The sequence below is a fragment of the Pteronotus mesoamericanus genome, unplaced genomic scaffold (assembly GCF_021234165.1).
Source record: "Pteronotus mesoamericanus isolate MK-2021 breed Mesoamerican mustached bat unplaced genomic scaffold, CSHL_Meso_final contig_50, whole genome shotgun sequence".
NCBI lineage: Eukaryota > Metazoa > Chordata > Mammalia > Chiroptera > Mormoopidae > Pteronotus > Pteronotus mesoamericanus.
In genome coordinates this window covers 21,965,407-21,988,721 of record NW_026555186.1, presented here as the reverse complement: position 1 = coordinate 21,988,721, position 23,315 = coordinate 21,965,407, and the positions used below count along the sequence as shown (strand labels likewise).

At 35.8% G+C, this 23,315-nt stretch overlaps 1 protein-coding gene across 3 annotated transcripts in view; it reads right to left on the bottom strand.

Moving 5' to 3' along the window:
- SREK1 (splicing regulatory glutamic acid and lysine rich protein 1) overlaps positions 1-18,339 on the bottom strand; it is a 39,021-nt gene extending 20,682 nt beyond the window's left edge. For 2 of the 3 annotated variants that reach the window (XM_054578434.1, XM_054578435.1), the window contains exons 1-6: positions 18,037-18,339; positions 9,731-9,864; positions 4,006-4,121; positions 1,785-1,949; positions 1,495-1,673; positions 203-333 (exon numbers count right to left, since the gene is read on the bottom strand). In XM_054578434.1, the coding sequence (XP_054434409.1) occupies positions 203-333; positions 1,495-1,673; positions 1,785-1,949; positions 4,006-4,121; positions 9,731-9,864; positions 18,037-18,197 (886 nt within the window). In that variant the 5' untranslated portion in view covers positions 18,198-18,339. Of the gene's footprint in view, positions 1-202; positions 334-1,494; positions 1,674-1,784; positions 1,950-4,005; positions 4,122-4,405; positions 5,051-9,730; positions 9,865-18,036 lie in introns of those variants that run through there. The other variant, XM_054578436.1, reaches the window with a different exon arrangement.
- Positions 18,340-23,315: the final 4,976 nt, after the last annotated feature.

Below are 23,315 nucleotides of genomic sequence, written 5' to 3'. Positions count from 1 at the left end.
CAATTCAGCATCAGGGGAAAAGAATGTTTGTGCTAAGTACTTCTTTGACCTTTGGCATTTGTAAGTCACTTACTCATTCTTGAGTTTCAGTCTTCTTGTTTGTAAAATGAAGGGACTGAACAAGATAATTTCTAAAGTTCCTTGCAGTTCTAAGATTCTATGATCTTCAACTATGACCTATGTAACAACACTATGGCCTTACCTGGTTCAATAGCAGCTGAGATAAATGACTGAGCCTCTCGTACTCGCTTCATTACTTCTTCTAATTCCTTAGCTGCAGCCTGAGGTGTCATCTCAGGGGGTTTTACTATTGCATTGTTGGAGTGATTTATTCTAAATTAAAAACATTAGCATATCACAAATACACACCATCTTTTACAAAACATGAAACAATTAAATGTTTACACAATACATATATTTATAAATCAACATCTTGAAAGCACATTAAGAGTAATATAGCTAAATACAGGATAACCAAAACCAATTTGAAAACCATGATGTATCTCATTCCCACCTGCCATCATTTCTTGCTAACAAAGCCAAAAACCTGAATGCTAGCTAACTTAACAACCTGAACAGACCAGAACAACTTCTTTCCTGCACAGCTTACAATAAATTAAAATGTTGACACCAATATTAAAATGAATCATTTCTATTCTTAGATTGTAAGATTTTGTTGATAACCTCTGCACACTGGGAAGATGAAGGGGAAGCTGGACCACAGCTGAGTAAGACACAGTTTGAATGTGGGAGACGTCTGATAAAAGCCTATTTTCTCTACTAGGTAAGAGTGGTTTCTCTAATGCATATAGATGACTTTGGTCTGCCTCACTTACCCCCTTCCACAATGAGAAGACAGTGAAGACAAGCATTCACTAAGAACAGTTATGAATATGTATCCTTTAATAGCAGCATCCTGATCAAACTGTGTAACTAAGGCAATTGCCTGTGAAATTCAGATAAAACTGGTACCTCAATAATCTGCATGAAATAGAATTTCTGGTCTTGACTACCTGAAAGGCTACATCAATTTTTCACTTTGCAAACAAATATGTGAGCTAACCTTAAAACTCAAAATGTATGATTTAAATCATTTCTGGGTACTGAATATTATTTTCTTCCTGGGATGTTGGATTTACCAAAGTTCTTATTACCATATTAAAGTTCAAACCATATGTTAAATTGTCCATCAGTCTAGTCATAATACAGAACCAACCTGACTTGTTAAAGCTTATGGAAAAAAAAAACCTACAATCATTATGTAGGATATGTAAACAATATTAAAACATTAAACTAGACCTTAGAAAATGGCTTCAAATACAACCACAAAGGCTAAAATGATTTGTATATCAGGCATTCATTTATACTTAACACAAAGTCTTCCTTTCCACAAATTGCCAATTACTATTAAAAAGAAAAGAAAGCCTTAATTACATCAAAAATACTTTAAAGTTTTTCAAAATCATTAAAATTTCTTTGTTTAGGGTTTCTTACTTCAGTGGCCTGTCTCCAAACATAACTCCATTAAAAGCAAGGGCCCTTGGGACAGAATTTTGGTCTGCAAATTCCACAAAAGCAAACCGAGTTGGCTGAGTCTCATCACCTGCCATCCGTACAAACTTCACTTCCCCAACTTGTTTAAAAAATTCAAGAAGCTGATCAGCTGTCGTAGTCTAAAGAAACAAAGTAACACTTTAATACATTCTCTTTTTTAAAAAATCAGATACTACTTTATCAATCTGTATGATTTTTAAGAAGGGGGAAAGAGTAAGTTTCTTCATTACCTGGGAATTCAAATTGCCCACATAGACTGTTCTCCTGATTTCATCAATTTTGGAAGGATCAACATTTCCCATTAGTGGTGGCTGTGGTATCTCTCCAAGTGTTGCAATATTGGGGTCTAGTGCTGCAGCTGGTATAGCTCCCAAACTGCTAAGGGAAACACCCAGCTATTTAAAAAAAAAGAAACGTATTTTTGGTTAGTATCAAAAATTATCATTCTCGCTGTGGCTGATGTGGCTCAGTTGGTTGGGTGTCGCCCTGCAGATAGAAGGGTCACTGGTTTGATTCCCGGGCGGGACACATGCCTGGGATGCAGGTTCCGTACGTAGTCAGGGCTGGTACAAGAGGCAATGGATCAATGTTTCTCTCCCTATCTTTCTCTTTCCCTTCCCCTCTCTCTAAAAATAAATAAAATCTTGAGTAATAAACAAATAAAAATATTTATAGAAGTTATCATTCTCTAATCTTGACCAGATGTGATCAACTCAACAAGAATGGGAAGAAACTAGGGACTCCTAACTTTAAACCAGGTAGACGTCTGAATTATTGAGAGTGAAGTCACAGTAGCTTTAAATATATTAAGAAATGCAAAGTACTTCTTAACTATCTGGGTATTTTACCTCCTTTTAAACTGAACACTAAAACCAGATAGTGAATTCTCATTATTTGCAATAGTTATGTCTTATAAAGGTGCCACAAACACTATATTATTGAATACTGAATCATTACTCCTAGGAAAAATACAGGGCTAGGTTCCTACAAACCTCTGGTCACAATATTTTCATCAACCAATACATAACCTTGTTTTGTACGTATTTCTGTTTAAAGACACCTTATTTAATATACATTGTTGATTAACAGTGGATTCACTGTCAAAAGCACTATCAACTCATTCCTGAATGAACCCTGTCTGATACATATTTTCTCTGTAAGGCACATCACAGCCTTGCAGCCCCTAGCAACACTAGGCAGCACTTTTGGACTACGCTTGGGAGCTAATTTGAACAGTGAAATCACTAAGAATTTTCAAGACAGCAAGAAAATATTGAGAGTGCGGAAGGTAGTGACCTAGGAATTAACATATTAAAATTTACCAAAATATACCTGAAATAAAATTTCTAGAAAGTTCAATGCAAATGATAAAACTGTTGAATTAAAAAGCATTTCCCCCTACAAATCACAATGCAGGTCTCCTGCAGCAGGACAATGTCATGTAAAAATAAAAAGACCTAAAATTTTGTACTTCAAAGCTTCAGAATCCATTTTTGTAACTTGGATAATTTAACTACAATCATAAAGCTTATGAGTTTACTCCCTAATAATCTAGTACACAAAGCTAGATAAAACAATTAAGCTAAGATTTATCTTTTGTCTTGAGTTTTTTTGAAGAAAAACAACCTTTCTTTTAAAATAAATATAAATTAGAATCTTTTACACAAAAACCCAGAGTACAGCTAACAGCAATATCTTTTTTAACCCCACTCAGAAATCATAAAGGAGGCATTAAATTACTAATTCCAGAATTAATGAAAAAATATTTTGCCATATTTCTACCTTGTTAACATTTTCCCAGATAAATCCTTCTCTTAGATATTTTTTCCCATTACCAGGCTGTGAATCAGTTCATATTTTTGAAATAAATATAGTCCTCATGAACTGGGAACTACCGTCACCTAGATTCTCCAATCCACCATGCTATCTAAAATGCTGTTTCAAAAACTGATTTTCTAGCAAATCATCAATTTTAGTTTTCAAATTTAAATAAATTTTCAATTACTTCAAAATTCCAAAAGGTAGTTTAAGTCGGTGACACATGAGGGGAAAAAAATTAAGTAGACATTTCAGATCCTCTCCATTTAAAAAGAAACATTCAAAATAAAAATATTCATTTTTCTTTCTTTATCCTCACCTGAGGACTTTTTTTCATTGCTTCTTGAAAGAAAGGGTGGCGGGGTTGGGAGGAAGGGGAGAGAAAGAGAGAAGAAGAAACATCGATGTGAGAAACATCAATTGGTTGCCTTCTCGTATACATGCCAGCCAAGGATCCAACCTACAACCTGGGTATGTGCCCAAGGATTAAACCCGGGACCCTTCAGTCTACGGGATGACACTCCAATGGAACCACGCTGGCCAGAGTAAAAATATAAATTTTCAAAGCTCTTTTTTCAACTGATCAGAGAGTTGAACATTCATCCCTTGTAGAAGAGGATACAGAGTACTTACTGTAGTCAAGGGATTTGGGGTTGGTATGGGAAGCAAGCCTGCACCAGGCATCAGACTTGTCATGGTTGGAGCAGGAGTCAGTAAAGAGAGGGCTTTGGATTCCTCTGGGATTTTACCTGCAGAGGCAAGTTCCAAACATTACAAAAAGCAGAAACACCACACAAACTTTACACTATGATTTACAATTACCCTTGCACTTAAAAAATAATAATAATAATAAATGAATCTATCAGATTCGTATAAAGAAATAAATTAGAACTTAAGTCTTTCCTTTTATCCTGCTCTACTAGGAAAAATAAAAGTGAGCAAAACTTCAAAGACTAACAATCTCATTAATGGAATATTATTTTAAAAATTGAATAATGTAGACAATTATTTAACACTTTGAGCTATGGGTCACCTGTACTGGAAACTTAATGTTCATGAACCAAACGATATCAAGCATGGACGCTTTCCCAGGACGGTGTTTTCGCGGTGATCGAAAGTTGTGTTACACATGACAACCGTTCGTGTTGGCTGCATCACTAATAGCACACAGAACATCAGATACAGAAAAGAAGAACATTTTTTAAAGTTTAATCCCCAGAAATGGCAAATAACCAAATTAGTCAAAAAAAAGAAAAAGAAAAAACAAATTGAAATTTGTTCCTGAGTGCCCCTATGCTGTTATTGAAACTACCTACTTGTGATGCAAACAATTTTGATAACCCTTCCAGTAAATTCCATTTAATTTAAATAGAAAAAAACAAAAACCTACTTCATGTAATCAGCTTCAATTTAAAAGGAAGCCTGTACTCATTTAGTTAATAAGGCACCTCATCAACAATGTCAGAAATGCCCAAGAGAATCCAGGTCCCAAGAATGTGTCTTGGGAAACTGCTAAAATTTTTTAGATTAACTAACAAAAAGAAGTTCCCTAATCTCAGGAAACCTTTTAAACCATTAACTTTTAGAACCAATTTACACATACTTATCTGAAAAGGAGTAGCTGATGCCTAAATGTGTTGCTTATAAACATCTCAAATGCCTAATAACAATAATGACAGTAACACTGAAATAATATTAGATACTAAGAAAAAAATTCCTATGACTAAAAACTGAAAATTTTACTCTTAAATAAGTACACCAATTTTCCATATTTAATTATTGGATTCTAATCAATTAACTTTGATAAGGACTGCAAATTCCATACATTTTTCCTAGACCTCTCTTATACCCCACCCCCTAAGAAGTTGTTTCTAAAAAAGTTGATTACATATAGCTATTTTAGAACTACTCATAATTAGTTGGCTACGCATTTCCATTATGAATTCTTCAAAAATGATTTAAAACACTGTACAAAGTCATGCTAAGTTGAAAATAGCATATGGAATAAATTTTCAAAAGCACCATGCTGGCTTTTAGTGGTAAAAACACTATTTGAAACAACCAGATATGCAGAGATAAACCTCTAAACAATATTATCTAAATATATCTCTAAACATGAGTGGAACTCAAGATGGATTTTAAAACTTGCTTCAAATAATGGTTACATCTTACTTATAGGAACAAGAAAATGACATTTTAATAGCTTTAACAAATGCCTACTTTTTTCTAAGCTTTGCAAAATCTAAGTCTATATTACTTTAATTTCAAAAACAAAGTTATTTTATTTCAGTGTAAATTCTGCATAAGCACAGGTTTTTTTTTTAACATGCATAAAGATAAAAGGTAGGTAGGCCTAACTGAAAACATCAAGTAACAATAATTTATTTTATATTTATTAGTTACTAGTATTAACACATACATCTGTAAACCCACAAATATACTATACTACATATATTGTTGTCAGACCTGTTTTGTTACAAATAGGAATTATTTTTTAAATGTTTATAAAACCTGAACACATCTTGATAAATCAACTGAGGTCTAAGGTAAAAAACCCTGTACTTTGCTACTCTATGCATCTAAAAAAACAAGTTAAGGGTTCCAATGTAGTACAAGTCCCAATTTAATATTTGTCAATTAAATAAGCCAAATTATCCATACCAGAGAATGTAGAAAGACTACCCAAACAAAATATTAGGGTATTCAACACAGGCCAAATGTTGAATACTTAATATTATAGACAGACTTTCACTTTTGGCTTTAAATAAAACAAAAAAGTATCAGTAGATCATCTGACTCTCAATACCTCTCATAGTAGTAAAAAACTATTATAAAGTCTAACTATAAGCACACTACTTTTTATTAAAAATACTTGAAAAAAGTTCTATTACTTAACTTCCAAGATAGAATTCTGTGAAATTTACCCTCTAAATACTATCAGAGTATATAAAAGTATAAAACGAGCATCTAGCATTTTTCCTAAATTATACTCAATGACAAGTGAGAGAACAATGTTTCTCACAGTATTGAAGAACTAGTCCTACTCCTGGAATCTTTTTAAAACCTAGTAACTTTTGAGTATTTTTCAAAAAGTTAAACAAAAAGCTTAAGCAAACAGAGAAACATACACAAGTATTCAATAGTTTCTTTAATATCCATTTTCCTTGTAGGCAACTGAAGTATTTATAAATCAAGGAAATGTTATTTTCTATAATGGGTAACTATCATAAAAGTAGAAGTCTCTTTGTGTCCTCTACCCCCAGATTGTTGTAAGAAATTTACTTATTCTCCCCGATTCCGTATGCCTATAAAATTCTAGGGCAAAGGATGCTATCAGTTGGGTTTTTTTAAAAAGATGTAGACTTGGAAGAAAAACTGCAAAAATGTTGCACTGAGATCAGAAAATGTTTCTAATAATCACATCAATGTTTCAAGAACAAAATGTGCCTACTCAGTCTATGAACACCAATTAAGACTCCTACACAGCCTCCTAACATTGTATCCTAATTTACTGTGAAAACTCATTTTATCTTAAGGTTGAGCACTGCTGATCATCTCCCCATATATTTTGCAATGCAATGTTATGAACCCTTAATGGAATACCATTTACAAAGAACTGGGAAACCAGTTCACAAGTTAAAGTGAAAGAGATTTAACAAAACAAAAACAAAAAAGGGACAAAATAAAAAGAAATGAAATTAAAGTAAAACAATAAAAAACAGAGACAGGGCGTCCATCTTCTGCGGTTCAGACTCCGATCTCATTTCCCCAATGAAGGTTTCACTTGACGGCCGGTTTAGTGGCATGGCAAACAATGCCTAACTCAGGCAAGTGTCAGGCAAGTGTAACAGGTCTGCCTTGGCCAGTCTAGTCATCTAATAATGCACAAATATCACATAGAGAAAACATACAAAACCAAATTAATAGTCAAAATCCATCTACCAGAAAATGTGGACATAAAATTATGACTGATGATTAGGCTGACACCCTTGTTATGTCTGACCTTATCGTTTTCTAAGTGTTAACATTTATAAAAATAAATCTGAGATGCACACAACAACAAAAAGAGGTCATATTTGGACAAGTATAACAAAAGTATATTTTATTTTGCAATGGCATGTTTTATTAACAATAGCTAATGCTTACGATGTATGAAACTATTACACATCAAACATTACTTATACAGCTTAGGATCATCTCATAATTATATATATATATTTTTTTTTTTTTTTAAAAAACAGCAAATTGAAAGAAACTGAAAAACTTTCCTTAAATTTTTTCCCTATGCTTTTCTCATTTCTTTCATAATGCTGTTTCTACAATGTCAAGGAGAGAATGCAATCAGTGAAGGAAACAGAACACTGCTTACAGCACCACAGTACACCATTCATAGAATTTACTCCAATAGAACTCTTTCCTTTGGTTTATTTCAAACTCACTTTATCTTTTTTGGTACAAAATATAATACAGTATTATTTTGCTTGCAGTGTATAATCAGATCTTTAAGAGTTCACTATAACATTCTTTGGGTTCTATAAATTCATCTCTTTTTTATATTGTTTAATGAAAAATTATGTCTCAATGTTTTTCTAATACCAATTCTAAGTATTCTAAAATACTTATAACTAAATTGCAATAAAAATATTTAAATGTTTATGTTCAAAAATGGCAAAACTTTGTCTCAAAATATTAGAGTCAAAAGCTAGCATAATGTTCACTTATTCATCGCTCTCAAGTAAATTAACAAAACAGGAACCTCTACCTGCCAATAACCTTGAATATTTATGACAAATCACAGCCAGGGCTTCTCAAATACTATATAAAAAATTTCTGTGGGACTATAGTAAGGTTCCAACAAAGCAACATCTGGTAAAATTCCTCCTTCTAATTCAGTAAAAAGCAAACATAACACAGAACCTGGGCTGCTGGTGACATTTTGCTGATGGCATTAATAATTAATATTCTCATTTAATAAACATTCTACCTGATTTCCCCCCCTGCAGTTTACTTGGTATGAAATTGGTATGAACTTGATTTGCAGAACTAAATCATTACCACATCTTTTCTCACCTTGCTCTCCAATTCTGGGCTCACTGCCCCCTTACAGATCAGTAGATAAGGAGAGATTTAGCAAAAAATTAATATATTTTTATTCTCTCTACCCCACTCTAACTCCTAGGCATGGGAAAAGTACTTTGGAATTATTTATGTGAAAAATACCCAGAATGTTCCATTTTGGAACTCCAAAAATAACAGAGTATTTGCTGTATGTGGCTTTAACATCTCAGAATAGCATTCCGAAATAAACATAAAATCTTGAAAGTATAGTGAACTGTCTATTATACATGTTATTTTAATGTTAGCCTGGTTTTTCAAAGAGGTTTTAAAATATTACATATGAAAGTACATCAAATTGTTTCAGGTAAAATTTTTATGCTGTAAAGTTACCACTATCCACCAGTAAAAATACAATTTAGACATTTCAATTGTAATAACCCAATTCTAATATCTATGTACACATGCCATAGTCAGTGCTCTCAATAAAACTGAATTACACACCAGAACTGTCAAATCGGCACAGCTTATTATATGAGTGGCTCTGTAAATAGAAGTTACTAAAAAATAAATATTAGTAATAATTAGCTCTTAAAGCAGGTTAAGCCATAAAATTTCACAAATAACTACAAGGCCACAGCCTTGTTCACATCTTCAACAACTATTTCTTTGATGGAGGAAATTTGCTTTTCATGATTTTTTTTTTCCAATTACAACACTCTCCCCCACAAAAGCCAGAAGAAAAAAAGTAAATTCCAGTTGCATAGCAAAGAATTACCCTGAATATGAAATAATGGTCTCAGTTACAAGGCAAACTACCTTGAGAGAATACTTTAAAGCTTCAATTGTGAACGTGAATGTTTTTCTTATAACCATAAATATCACTTACCCCAATTTGACAAAATGTGTACACCTTTTATTTATGTAATATTAATATGGTGCACAAAGAGGCAAGTGCTTATTTATTTACACATTTAAAATAATTTCCCCAACCAACCTAATTTTTCTTTAATTTCAGAAAGCTTTCTTAACAGCTTACAAATTGACTACAGAAAACCAAAGTAAACCAGAGAAGCCAAGGAATCTATAAAATTTTTAAATGTTTAGCTGTTTATTAAACTTTTGTTTAGTAACAAGTGAACCATTTTAAAGTCTTCTCCAAATTTCATTCTCACATACATCTACACACAAACACATATATACACACATGCCAGAATTCTATCTACTTGCCAATTTCTAAGAAAGCAAAGGCAGTTAACAGAGGACAGATTAAAATAATAGAAAAAACATATGAAATACCAACCTTCTGCACAAGGAACAACTATCAGAGCTCTGTCAATAAAAACCGTGTTAGTTAGATGCTGGGCCACGCCAACACTTGATGGGTCACGAAACTTAACATAACATACTTTGGAAGAAAAAGCAAGAGGTGTGTTGCTGCAAGATAAAAAGAAAAACAATTAGACATATAAACGTTTGGTTGATTTTGTAATTTTCATTAAATTTTCTTAGATCTTTACATAATCTTACATAATCAGGACTTACAAAGTTTTGTTGCTAAGGATTATTGAGACATGAAATGACAAAACTTACTCTTTTAATTGTGATTTGTCTGCAAAGACTGACGGCAATTTAGGCAGGCCTTTAGCTTTATTTGTAGAAACTTTTAATTTAAATTTAAAAACTTTAAATTTTTATTCTGAGCAAAATGTGAAACAGCTACTTAACCCAAAGGTGCTGAACCAGTATATGAACACACAAAATCCTTTTGTAACAGCCCCAGTTTTCAAGACTTAAAAAATTTTATAACCACTTTCAACCCTTCCGTGGCATACTTAAATCTCTAAAAACTTTGTAACAGTCTTAGAAACAATGAAACAACATAGAACTAAAATCAAGGTCTTTTGCATTTACTAGACTACTTCAGGAGAGGCAGAAGCATTGTGATTTTCCAGAGAAAAGGTTGCACAAACAAAATTTTACATATTATATACAAAAGAGTAGAGACTCTTACAAGTCCTACTAGATTGTTCAATATCTAGGCAGGTCTACAATAAAAAGAAACCAGACAGAGCACAAATGAAAGCAGTTTTTCCATAATATGAATCCATCTTCTTAAGACTGCAAAATACACTTTCCTCGTGTATGTTCATTTTGTCAACCTGTCCATAATTATTTTCAATTAAAGCCTGTAATTATCATTAGCAAGGAAAAAAGACCCAAATAAAATATATACCTAGCATATAACATGAATGTATAATACTTTAAAACATTAAGACTTTTCATACTAAAAAAGAGATCATTTGAAAAATATGTCTTTTGCAATAACAATAATTTAGTTTAAAAATAGGGCAAAGACGCTGACCATAATCCTAGAGCTAGTAAATGGCAAAGATGGAACTTAAAGTCTAACCATCTAATTCCAAATTTCAAGCAACCTTTACCATTCAACTAATCAAGTATTTTAAAACAATCTTACTGTACTGTTTAGTAACTTTGCAAATATTCATTACTTTTAAAATATTTTAAAAAATCTTGCACATATAGCAACAAATCCATCTTCATAACGGTTACATATACATATTTATGCTATCTTAAAACTTTTATAAAATAGCCTGGCTAGGTGGCTCAGTTGGTTTGAGCATCATCCTGTGCACCAAAAAGGTTGCAAGTTCAATTCCGGAAGGGGCACAGTAAGTCTGCACATACTGGAACCTCTGCACATACTGAGAAACCTCTCTCACATCTCTGCCTGTCTGTCTGTCTCTCTCTCTCTTCCCCTCACACTCTTTCCTCTCTCTCTAAAAGCAATTACAAAATATATCCTCAGGAGAGGATTAAAAAAACTGTGATAAAATATATTTGCATTTAGAACTTGGAACCATTCACATTATTATTAACATAACTAGGCTAGCTAAAGTAAAAATACAGCTCTACTTCTTTCTTACCCAATCCAACTCAATTCACTCCTGTCTAATGCTATTCAATTCAGGGTTCAAGGGAGCCCACTCCCAATAATGCCCCCCTCAACGTCTACTTCAACCACTTCATGTATTTGTCTCTGAGGTGAATATCTTTGCATCCAGACTCAACTCACCTCTACATTACCAAGTCCCCAAGCTCTAGACTCCTAGTTCCAAGTGCCTGCTGGAATATTACACCTCAATAGTCACCAGGCCTAACCTTAGCTTATTAAGTCTTAAAATTCATCATTCTCCTTCCTTACCAGTCCTCTACTTCCTATCTCAACCACATTACCCAAGTTAGAAATCTGGGAGTCACTAATGTGAGAACAATTAGTACGGTTCACCAAATACTTCCAAATCTCCTTCTGGCTACATAGTAAAATCCCATTTCTTTGTTCCTTAAAGTTAAGTGTAGCCATGCAATTCGCTTTGGCCAATTAACTTTGAGCAAAACTGCCTTGTCACTATTCAGTAGTTTTATGGCCCATTGCTCAGCTCTTTCCCTATGCCACAGTGACCAGCAACATTCAAGAGATGGGTGGCTGATACATCAGCTTCATCTCAGTGAGATACAGTTAGTAGAGTTCCCCACCCTACCAACCAGTTCAGTATAAAAATGAATCTTTTTTAAATCAATCTCCAGAGATTTGGAGGTAGGTTCTCTCCTTGACCCTTCCCTCTTCAAACAATTGTTCATTATATCCTGTAAAGACTAATCCCCAAATATGTGTCACATTAATTCAGGCCCTCATCATTCCTTACTTGTATTAATACAATGGTTCATAACCAATTACACCACCTCAAAAAAGGAAGACCTTATTAATCGTCTTCCACAAAAGCTGCCAGAGTGATCTTTCTATACCCTGAATTTCATCAGGTCACTCCACTGCTTATATTTCCTCAAAGGCACCCTCTGTTCTTGCTTCATCGTCTAAATGCACCCAAAATCCAGGCATAAAAATACTTGTCATTCCCAGAATCCAGAACATCTGAGCCATCTTTGTACACACTGTTCCATATGTTCATGATGTCTTTCGTAACTCCCTTTTTGAATGCTAATTCCACTTTTCCTCAAGGCTCAAGTTTCCTGGAAAACCATTTTAAGATATCAAAGTGATTAGGTACCCATCCTATATGTGCTACCAAAACACTCTATATACTTTCAGCACAGACCTTATCAGTTTCCCATGTGAAACCCTCAACAGATGTAAGCTTCCAGCCACAACTGATTAGCCACGTGATATCAGGGCCAATTTCACAGGCTAACCAGCAACCAATAACTCAGGTAGCTTGACCAAATGAACTAGGAACAATGAGGTTCTCTTTCTTTTGCCTGGAAAGTCACTTAGTCAGGGCTTGGGCCAGATGCCAGGTGAGCAAGTAGAGAACAGGTCTGTAAAGAAATTGAGCAGATACACAGAAACAAACTGAGCTGACAATGCCTCTAAGAAGAGACTTTTTTACCTTGGATGCTGAAACCTTTCTGGTTCCCAGTCCCAGCTCCCACGAGGCCTGGCTGCACTATAGTCTATTCTTCAGCTTAGTGAAATCTCATCTTTTCAATGTCTTTTCTAAAGCTAGGTTGCACAGAACCGTTTCTGTCTTTTGGAACCAAAAAAATCTATAATTGCAATGAGCTATTAAAGCCCTAACAGCAGCAACAAGTTACTCTCTTTCAGCACTGAAATCAAGAAGCAGACAAGCTGCCAATAAAACTACATTTCCTAAATTGACATATCCTTTTGTGAAAGAATGAAAACCTAAATCATCATCGTTGAAAACTAAAAACACATTTCCAAATCATTTCAAATTTGAAACAGGTACAGAAAATGTGAGCCTGGTTAGTAAAGCAACTACATGTTAAGACATGCCATCAAGATTTGGGAAGGCCAGAAACAAAAAAATTCTGGTCAAACCCCGACCAGTGTGGCTCAGTTGGCTGGGTATCATCCTAAAAAGCAGAAGTCGCCAGTTCCATTTCTGGTCAGTGCACATGCCTGGGTTGCAGGTTCGGTCCCCAGACAGGAAAAGTGAGAGTGGCAATCGATCAACGTTTCTCTCCCTCCCTTCCCCGTCTCTAAAAATAAATAAATATAATCTTTAAAAGAATATTCTGGTCTGTTCTGAACAGCATTATCATAGGAGAATGGATAGCAGACACGGCTATATCACTGCTACTTATTTATAAATCAATGTTTTTAAATCTTGTATTTAAACCTTTCTCTCCATTAAATAGATTTACTTTTTGCCCTGGCAAGGTGATTCAGTTCTTTGGAACACCGTACCATGCACCAAAAGGCTATGGGTTCAATCCCAGTCAGGGCGTATACCTGGGTTGTAGGTTCAATCCCTGGTCGAGGTGCATATGGCAGGAAACCAACTGATGTTTTTCATGTGGACATTTCTCTGTCTCTCTCTCTCTCTCCTTCTTCTTCTTCCCTCCTCCCCTCCCTCTCTAAAATCAATAAGCATATCCTCAGGTAAGAATTTAAAAAAAAAGATTTACTTTAATAAGATTATCATTCTATAATGTAATTTAAACTACAGCTTTAGTTTAGTCTAAACATGTGTCTCTAAAGAAAGTAGCAGTATCCAAGTAGCAGATTTTACTTTGACCTCATTTGCTGAATTGCTTTTTTTAAAATATAAAACTTTCTATAGTTGTTTTGGGGGTTTTTCTTCAGTTTTTTAAAAAGATGTTATTTATCTATTTTTAGGGAGGTGGGAGGGAGGGCGAGAGGAAGAGAAACGTCAATTTTAGAAAAAAACATTCACAGGTTGCCTCTTGCAAGCACCCCAACTGGGGACGGGGCCTGCAACCCAGGCACGCACCCTGACAGGGAATCTAACCGGAACGTTTTTTCACTTTGTGGGACAATGCCTAACCAACTGAGCCACACAAGTACAGGCAATTGCTTTTGTTTGTTTGTGTCATCAGCATTACTGAGAGTTCAATGCAGAAATCACAGAACCCACTTTTTGAGCACTGTTTAAATTTCCTGGGCCTGAACTGGCTATTTTGTTTTTCATTAAACATGATGATGACACTGCACAATTTTTAAAAGGCAATGTGATGATAATATATCCAGTATTTTTTATATTAATACACACCCTTTGAGGATCTATCACAAAGAATATAATTGAAAACATGGACAAAGTATATAATTTTATGTATGAAAATTTAACACATAAATTACAACAGGGTTTCTCAGTAGGACTCCAGTGGTACTCAGCAGGACACAATTCTTCCCTGCAGGAGACTTTCTAATACGATGACTGACACACAATAAATGCCAGAAGGCCTTCCAATCATTGTTGACAACCAAAGTGCACAGTTCAAATGCTCACTTCTACCTAAAATCCACTGACTTATTTACACACACCCCAAAAACAAAAAAGAAGCCAATACATCTCCAATGACAGAACTTGAAAAACACAAAAATGCTGAGGACAGATTCATCTGTAAATATTATTACTATAAATAAAACACAACAACATGAAAAACGCTTTTTATAGTTTGGGTGTAAAGTATAACGGATGGTGTTAAATCCTTTGCTCACAAGTATCAAAATAAACACATATAAAAAGACTTCAGGAAACACATGGAAATGGAAAGAGGTTTTGACAGCAGAGTAGTATCACAGGTTGTGTTTCTTTTTCTCTACTTTTCATCAAGTGACTCTATTGGTTACATTGTTTTAAACTCAATAAATTTAACTATTTGACAGATTTTGCCTTTCTTATTAGTACTTCTGAAGACCAGAGATGTAAAGAAAACCAGCAAGCAAAAAATCAACAGTTAATGTTAGAAATCAGGGTAACATTACCCTGTGAAGGAAGGCACAGTGGAATTCCTAGGGTGTAGACAATTCTGATCTAGGTGCTGGTTACACAGGTACATTCATTTTTGAATAAGGGCACTTCTCTGTGCACTTTTCTTCATGCACGTTGTATGTTAATAAAAAGCTTGCTGCTAAGATTTCTTACTGCCATTAACATTAAAATGTTAATGACAAACTATTTTCACATTCTGTCAAAGAAATGTATTTCCAAATTTAAAACAAATGAATTTCTACTCAGCTTCCAAGTATTAATCATAAAATACTGTTTCTGCGATACTGCAAAACAATTACATCTTCAATACAACTATTGCTATTGCACTTTCATCCATTTCAGCCCAAATTTGCAAACACAGTTTTAATGTACCAACCAGATTACGATAACTTCATTACAGAGCAGAAAATGTGCTGTTAGTAAAGCATGCCAATGTTTTTGAAACACAGGAATAAGGGGTTGCACTTACAGAAAACTGGTTAAGGATTCTCTCTGGCCTGTATATGTTATATTTATGTTACAATTTTGCAAACATCTTACAGTTGTGACTCACTCACACCATATTATTAAAGTACCATATTTAAGGAAAGAGATTTTTACTCTCTTTGACTTTTATATTGCAAGTAATTAACACTTGATTTCTAAAAACAGTTCATGAGTCCTGACTGGTGTGGCTTAGTGGGTTGAGCGGCATCCTGCAAACCAAAAGGTCGCCAGTTCAATTCCTGAGCAGGGAACATGCCTGGATAGTGGGTCAGGTCCCTGGTAGGGAACGTGCAAGAGACAGCCGATGGGATGTTGCTTTCCCTTTTCTCCCTCCCTTCCCTTCTCTCTAAAAATAAATAATCTTAAAAAACAAAACCAAACCCAGTTTATTACTAAGAGTCAGAATTACTGGCAGCATGTTGCCAACCAAGCTCAGATTTCAACTATGTTAAGTGGTATTATGTTGGCAATGAAGACTATTTTGTGATGTATTTCTACCTTAGCACACCTTATTACAACCTTAATGAAAAACAAGGTTAGTTTACAAAGGTTGTATAAAATATTTTACTGTTTGATTCCAGTTTTTGCGGGATACAGCACTCCTCCAAGTGCTTCTCAATTAAGTTCTGCCTAATTGAAGAGACTGCAGAAAGCATTTTCAAAAATTTTGAATAAGGTGGTCAATGCTACATATGCCACAGCTATCAACAAAGATGTGCACATTGTTGTATTAAGTACTGTTGTCAAAAATGTATTACCTGAACATAATCATGTAGAAATTATCTACACAAACTCAGATTATCATTCTACAAAAACAAGACACAGTATCAATGTCATGAAAGACTTTTAAAAAGGTGAGGGCACTGCTTTAGATGAAAGAAGATAACCAAGTGAAATGGGTGGTCTCTGAGTATATTCTGGATGAAAAAAAATAAAAACAATTAGAATATTTAGGGAAATTTACATATTAATGTTACGTATTACTTTACCAATGTTAAGTTTTTTGGACAAGCTAACAGTATTGTGGTATTGTAGGAGAATGTACTTTTCTTAGGAGATACACACTCAAATGTTGAGGGATGACTAATCATGGTATCTGCAACTACATACTTTCCAAAGGATGGCAAGAGTAAAGGGCAGAGATGGGAAGAGGGAAACAGAAAGAAAGAAATCAACTGTGGCAAACAATGAATGCAGGTGAAGGAACATGGGTTCTTTCAACTTTTTTTATGCATGAATTACTTCAAAACAAAAAAGGCAAAAATTTAAAAAGCTTAAAAATCCAAATACCAACTTTTATAAGTATCTATGGAGTAGCAATGCGATATACTCACAGACAGAAAACTAAAGAAAGATTTATTAAAATGCATCACTATGAAATAAACCAAAAGGTCAAATACAAATCTTTTAAAAAGAAAAATCTTGGGCAACTCTGCTCCCTTCGTTCAAAGGATTTCGACACAATAAAAAAATTGAGGATTTTTTAATTCTAAGCTCTTCTAAAAAAAAAAAAAAAGTTACGCGTATATGATTTTGAACCCACAAATCCTTTACAAATTTTTTTAGTACATAGTATTGTACAAGGGAAATCTTACTTCAAAATACACTAAGTGTCCGTGACCTATGAATGCCAGGCGATATCTGGACTTTCTAAAGTACACAGCACAGATAATCCTGCAGCAACTAATACTTTTTCTGGAAGGTTTAGGACAGCGTGACCTTCCAGGAGGAAATTTTAATCTGTTGCCAAAAGGGTGAATAGACAAGATCGTTTCACAACGTGGATAGGCTCGTTTAGATAAACCAAATGATACTGAATTTGTGAACACCGCCTTGAAAACAAATATGGCCCTCAGTCCATCCTAATTCCAGGCTTTCTCGTCAGCAATAACGGCCTGACACTAGGCCCTTAGAATTGGACAGTTTCTCCGGCGCAGTCTCGGCGGCTTTCACATTACACACCAGGCGTTAGCCGGGAGAACTATTCGGGGCCCACCTGCGGCCATCTTAAGTTCGGGAGAAAAGGGGAGGGGGAGACACTGAATTGGAGAATCCAGCAGCGAGCACAAGTACGGAAGGCACGAAAAAGGCAATCTTTGCAAGGGCTCGGTGCACAGGTTAAATGGGAAAAGTACGACTAACAAGAAGGGTGGGACCGAGTGGCCCCGGGCCCTGGTGCCCTAATCAAACGTGGGCACCAAGGTAAGACCTGGCTGTCACGTGACGGGACCGCGCGCCCCCGTCCGCGCTCTTCCCCGCGCACCCCAGTCCCCAGGTCTCTAAGGCGCCCGCGCCCCTCCCCCAGCCGAGCTCGAGCACTTACTCCGGGGGGTAGAGCCGCAGCTCCTCGATTTCTCCTAGGAAGGAAAAAAGCGTCCGCATCTGCTCGCTGGTCACCGCCGACGACAGATTCGTCACCTGAATCACCGCAGTAGGGGTGAGGCCGAAGCCTAAGCCCAAACCGAAGCCTCCGCCGCTGTTCATCCCGATCCTGCTGCCGCTCCCTCCAGTTCCCCAACGTCCGCGACGCGTCAGCGACAGAGCCGGGAAAGCAGAGCACGCGCGACCGTGAGCGCGCTCCCGCTGGCAAATTCGCAGCGGCGGGCAGGTCTAGCCGCCTATTTCCCAACTCGCCTGCTCCTAGGGCTGCGCGCGCCGGCCGGAAGCGTCGCTCCGGTAACCCGGAGGATCTCGCGAGGCTATGGTTTAGGACTCGCTGAGGTTGTTGTTGATCTGGTTCTTGTTTTCCGCTCGAAAGTATTTTTTTTAACCGGGCTACGACTCGCCTCAAGTCTTGTGCTCCTGTAAATCTAAGAGACCCAACCCTTGCCAGCCTCTAGGTGGGACTGGGGAACGAAAAGACCTGGCCTGCTGTTGCGGGGGAGAAATGACTGACTGCCTGGTATCACCAATGAATATTTAACCAAACTATAACGCGTCATTATATACGGGAACCTCTCCCGCCCCAACTATTTAAAAAATTGGGCAGCGTCGTAACTGTGAAGAAACATTTGCAAAAGATGTAAATTAAGGTCAGAGGTAGTAAGAGTAAAGCTACGTGGTCCTTTGTAGCTTGTCATTTATTCGCTTATTCCACAGGTATTAATATTTATTGTTTTACACCAGACATTGTTAGACAAGAGCACGTAAAAGACAGTTACAGACTGTCCACATAAAATTTTATTGTGTCATCAAGTCATCAACCTAGTGAGACACAAGCAACAACTAGTATGTGGAACTAGGACAGCTGTTCCCAAAATGCCATCCGCAGAACTCTGGGGGTCCTGGAGGCAACTTTCAGGGGGGTCCACAAGTCAAACAATTTTTCGAATAATACTAAGACTTTTTTTTTTTTTTACCTTTTTAACTTTGTTTACATTTGCACTGACGGTGTAAAAACAATAATAGATTTAACTGCTGGCACCCTAGCAGGAATCAAGACAGTGGCACCAAACTGCACGAATAGCAGGATTTTGTGTTCTTCATCTCCTTGCACACATAGCATACAAAAATGTAAGATTTTTAAAATAAGCTATTTTAACTGTAGAATGACCATGACAAAGGAGTCAAAATTATTAATTTTATTAAGTCTTCACCCTAGCATACATATCATTTTAATGGGTAAAGAAATGGTAAGTACTTACGCTGCATGCCCAAGTAAAATGGTTGTCTTCAGCAAAAGCACTTAAGTTTGAGTTTTCACGCAAGAATCAAAATTTTGTAAAACTTATATCCACCACGTTGAGCTTGAGAATTTTCCAGTACTCAAAGCCTCTTCTGCTATAAATACCACTGATGTTAACAAATGTACTTTTGACATTATAAGGAAATATGTGAACATTAGGACAACCTCTGCAACTCAATGAACAACTATTTTCAAAATAACCAATACATGCTATTACAAAATAAAAAAAGTCATCAGAGTGTAAGACCTTGGATTTCAATATAGCAGAATACAAAAAGTTAATTGATAAAATTTCAGATTCAGTCCACATTGCAACTACAGTCTAAGAACCTGCCATATATCCAGTTTGCTATCCGTGTAAGACCAGATATTGTTCATATGTTCCAACTGAAACATATCACAACAGATTGAATGCACAGATATAAAAATCCAACTATCTTTTATTAAGCCAGACCTTAAAAAGGTCTGAAAAGTGTAAAATGACACTTCTCAAATTTCTTTGGAAAATACTATTTTTTCGTGAAAATACAACATTAATTACTAACCCAGGGGTTTAATAATTATTTTTAAATGAGTTTTAAAATATTAAAGTTCACAGATTTAACATAATATTGTGAATATGGATAGATAGCCCATAAATCTCTTAAGGCCTTCAGTAATGTTTAATAAGAGTGTAAAGGGGTCCTAAAGCCAAAATGTTTAAGAACTATTACCAGATGCATAATAATTTGCATGTAGGAGGGCCACTTAAACTTAGCCCAAGTAAAAGACTTCCCAGAAAAGATGGTGCACTGAAACTTTAATAAATAGGAATTAGGTGATGAGAGAGGAGGAGTGGTGAAGGGCCTTTCCAGAAAAAGCATGCAGAATATACAAAGGCAGGGATGTATGAGAGCCTAAGTGAGGTCCAAAACATTCAAATTTATAATTACTGGAACAAAAGCTGAGAATGACTGGAGGTACATACAAAAGAATAAGCCTAGAAGAAAGGTGGTGTTTGTCATACTAATAGGTCATTTTATTGTAACAGGTCACTTTATCATAAGCTCTTGGGAGCCATTAAAGACCTTTGAGCAGTAGAGTGACCGTGATCAGATCCTTGTTTTAGAATGATTATTGTCTCTGCAGCACAGAGATACAGTGAAAAGAGTGCAAACCGGAGACAAAGGGACTGGATCACAGATTAAGTGGTGGTAGGAATGGGAAGCAGTACTAAATATGCTTGAACCCAATTGAAAATAAAAGGAATAAAAGCTACCCACTCAGAGAAGTATATGTGGATACACATTCAATTTTATACACAATTACAAGTGCTTTTTGGTCCTCCTAAAGCCCAACCATGAATTCCTAGGATTAACAACTACTAGTTTAGAATATTGGTTCTAAGACTTTAGTGTGCCTCAAAATCCCCTAGATGGCATATTAACACAGATTGCTGTCTGCACCCCCAGAGTTTCTTATTTATTAGATCTGAATGGGGTCTGTGAAATTTTAATTTCTAACGAGTTCCCAAATACTGCCACTGCTGGTCATCTGAGAACCCCACTTTGAGAACCACTGGTTCTAAAAGTAGCACTTGGTAAATTTAGTGATCTGTTGATGGTAAAGCAGAAGGAGGATTTTATGTTTCTTGCCTGGGATACTGTGTAATATATGTTGCCATAATTTAGCACCAAAAATAAGAGCAGCTTTGTGAGAAAGGAACAGAAAACATTGAGATCCATTGTGGGTAAGTTCTGAAAATGAAATGTCGGGAAACTGTCTAGAACTAAGATATAGTATGTGATTTAATCTTGAGGGTAGATATAGTTATTTCAGTCACACATGAAGCAGAAGTGCAGTGGGTAACATTAAAGGGAGGAATGCAACAAATAGTCAACAATTAATAAAACCAAACCAGGAGGGAGGATAGTCTCAAAAGTCAAGAGAGGGAAATGTTTTAGGAAATAGTGGAGTGGTCAGAAAAGAATGATGAAAAGTGTCAAATTCTGCAAAGATGACAAAATCAGGGATAAAATGTGTCCATTGATAGATATAGTGTGGCTATTGAGACAAAACAACAACAACAACAACAATGCTACTTTAACCAATATAGAGAAGCAAAGGCTACACAGTGTTACTTCCATTGATCTCTCTATTAATCTCCCAGCAAAATTTCCACCCCTCACCTGTCCCAGCCCTACCACTCTGGCGAATGTCAGAACTGCTCTACCCTGGCACTCTGAGATAATTTTTTTTTTGTTTATTTGGGGGCAGAAGGGAAGCAACATGTATTTATTCTGGACCTAGATTCCCACATTATCATCATTTGATTACATTTGCTTTATCTTCAGCCTTTTTTTTTTTTTTTTTTTTTTTTTTTTGGCTGACCATTTGAAAAGAAAATGTAGATAGAACTGACACTTCACACTTGGTATTTTGGCATTCATCTCCAAAGAGAAAAATCACAATGTCATTATTTTATCCAAGAATATTAAAAAGTACTGTCATAATATCTAGTGTATAATCCATCTTCAAATTTTCCTAGTTGTCACAAAACTGGTTATTAGAGCCCTTATTTTTGGTTCAGTAAGCAAATCAATAAACAAGCATTTGGTTGTTTAGCAGAATTGTATCTCCAGTCCCATTTGATTCCCATGAAGGTAGGGGCTCTTGATATCATTTTCTCCACATGGATGGGAGAACACTTCATGAATCCTTAAATTAATCATTTGGGGTAGGAAATAAATCCTCATAATTGAATTCTCATGTGATAGGTCTTTCAGGCTCAATATAGTGTCTCAAGTTACAGGATTTCCATTCAGCAAGATTTCAGGCAGTTCAGAATGATCGCTGTTCTGTAGTCAAGTTGTAATTTTGACATGGCTGTAGGATGATGTGAGTGTGGTGGTTTCCTACTTTGCCATCTTGACCAGAAGTCTGCCTCTGAGACCTTTTTCGAACTTGAACCTCCACGCCATGTTCTGTTTCCAACCTCCATAATCATTCTCGTTGTCCCGATGTGCATTTGTGTCTTCATTATTAGTCCTCTTAAATGAAACAAACGATGACAAAAAGTTTCAGTACAGAAAGAGAAGGCTCCTTAAGTAAACCCAGGCCCATAAAGTAAGCCAGAAACCAAAATTAACATAAACTCCAGTAAGTAAATTAGCAGAGAGAGGAGAGAGAGAAGGGGAAACATACATTCAAATTTTATGGATTTTGAACTAAGAGGTGACTTTGGAGAGAGCAATTATGGGAAGTACAGGGACGGGAACGGAATGCTTGTGTTGTGAAGGTTTGCAGATGAGTGTGGACCCTCCTTATGAGAAAAGGTTGTGGTGCCTCTGTTTAGTCTTCTTGTTTTACTTTTGAAACAAATGAGATCTGCAAAAAATCTACTCTATGGAATTTTAAGTGAAATTTTGACAGTAAATAATAATTTAGAAGTAATTTCAGGGAAGGATCTATAAGCTGCCCCATCTTTAAAGGAGTCCTGATTATTTTCTGAAGACAGCTAGATAACCCTGGAAGAAGGGTTAATAGGTTGTACTAAAAAGAATCAGAGAAGTGTGAACTGCGCGTGCATGAGTGTACCTGTGTGTGGATATGTGTGTAGTGCGTTTCAAAATGGGACTTCCAGAAATAAAGCAGAAACTCTCTTAGTCTTTTCCTATGCTAAACCACATGATCCTCTTCTTTTTTATATCCAGAATTCTCAATTAGTTCATGATGTCTCTAGTGGGCTAGGTCTGGAGACTCCCCATTGGCATAAGCTGTTTTCTTTTTGTTAAATCACAAAAAGTTATTCCAGCTAGATTAAACAGAAAGTGTAGACAATGATGGAAAGTCTATTTATGGAGTAGAAGAAATAATTGCACAAGCAAATCTTGAGAAGCAGTGTGATGAGAGCATATTTAGACAGACTTCAGCTAATT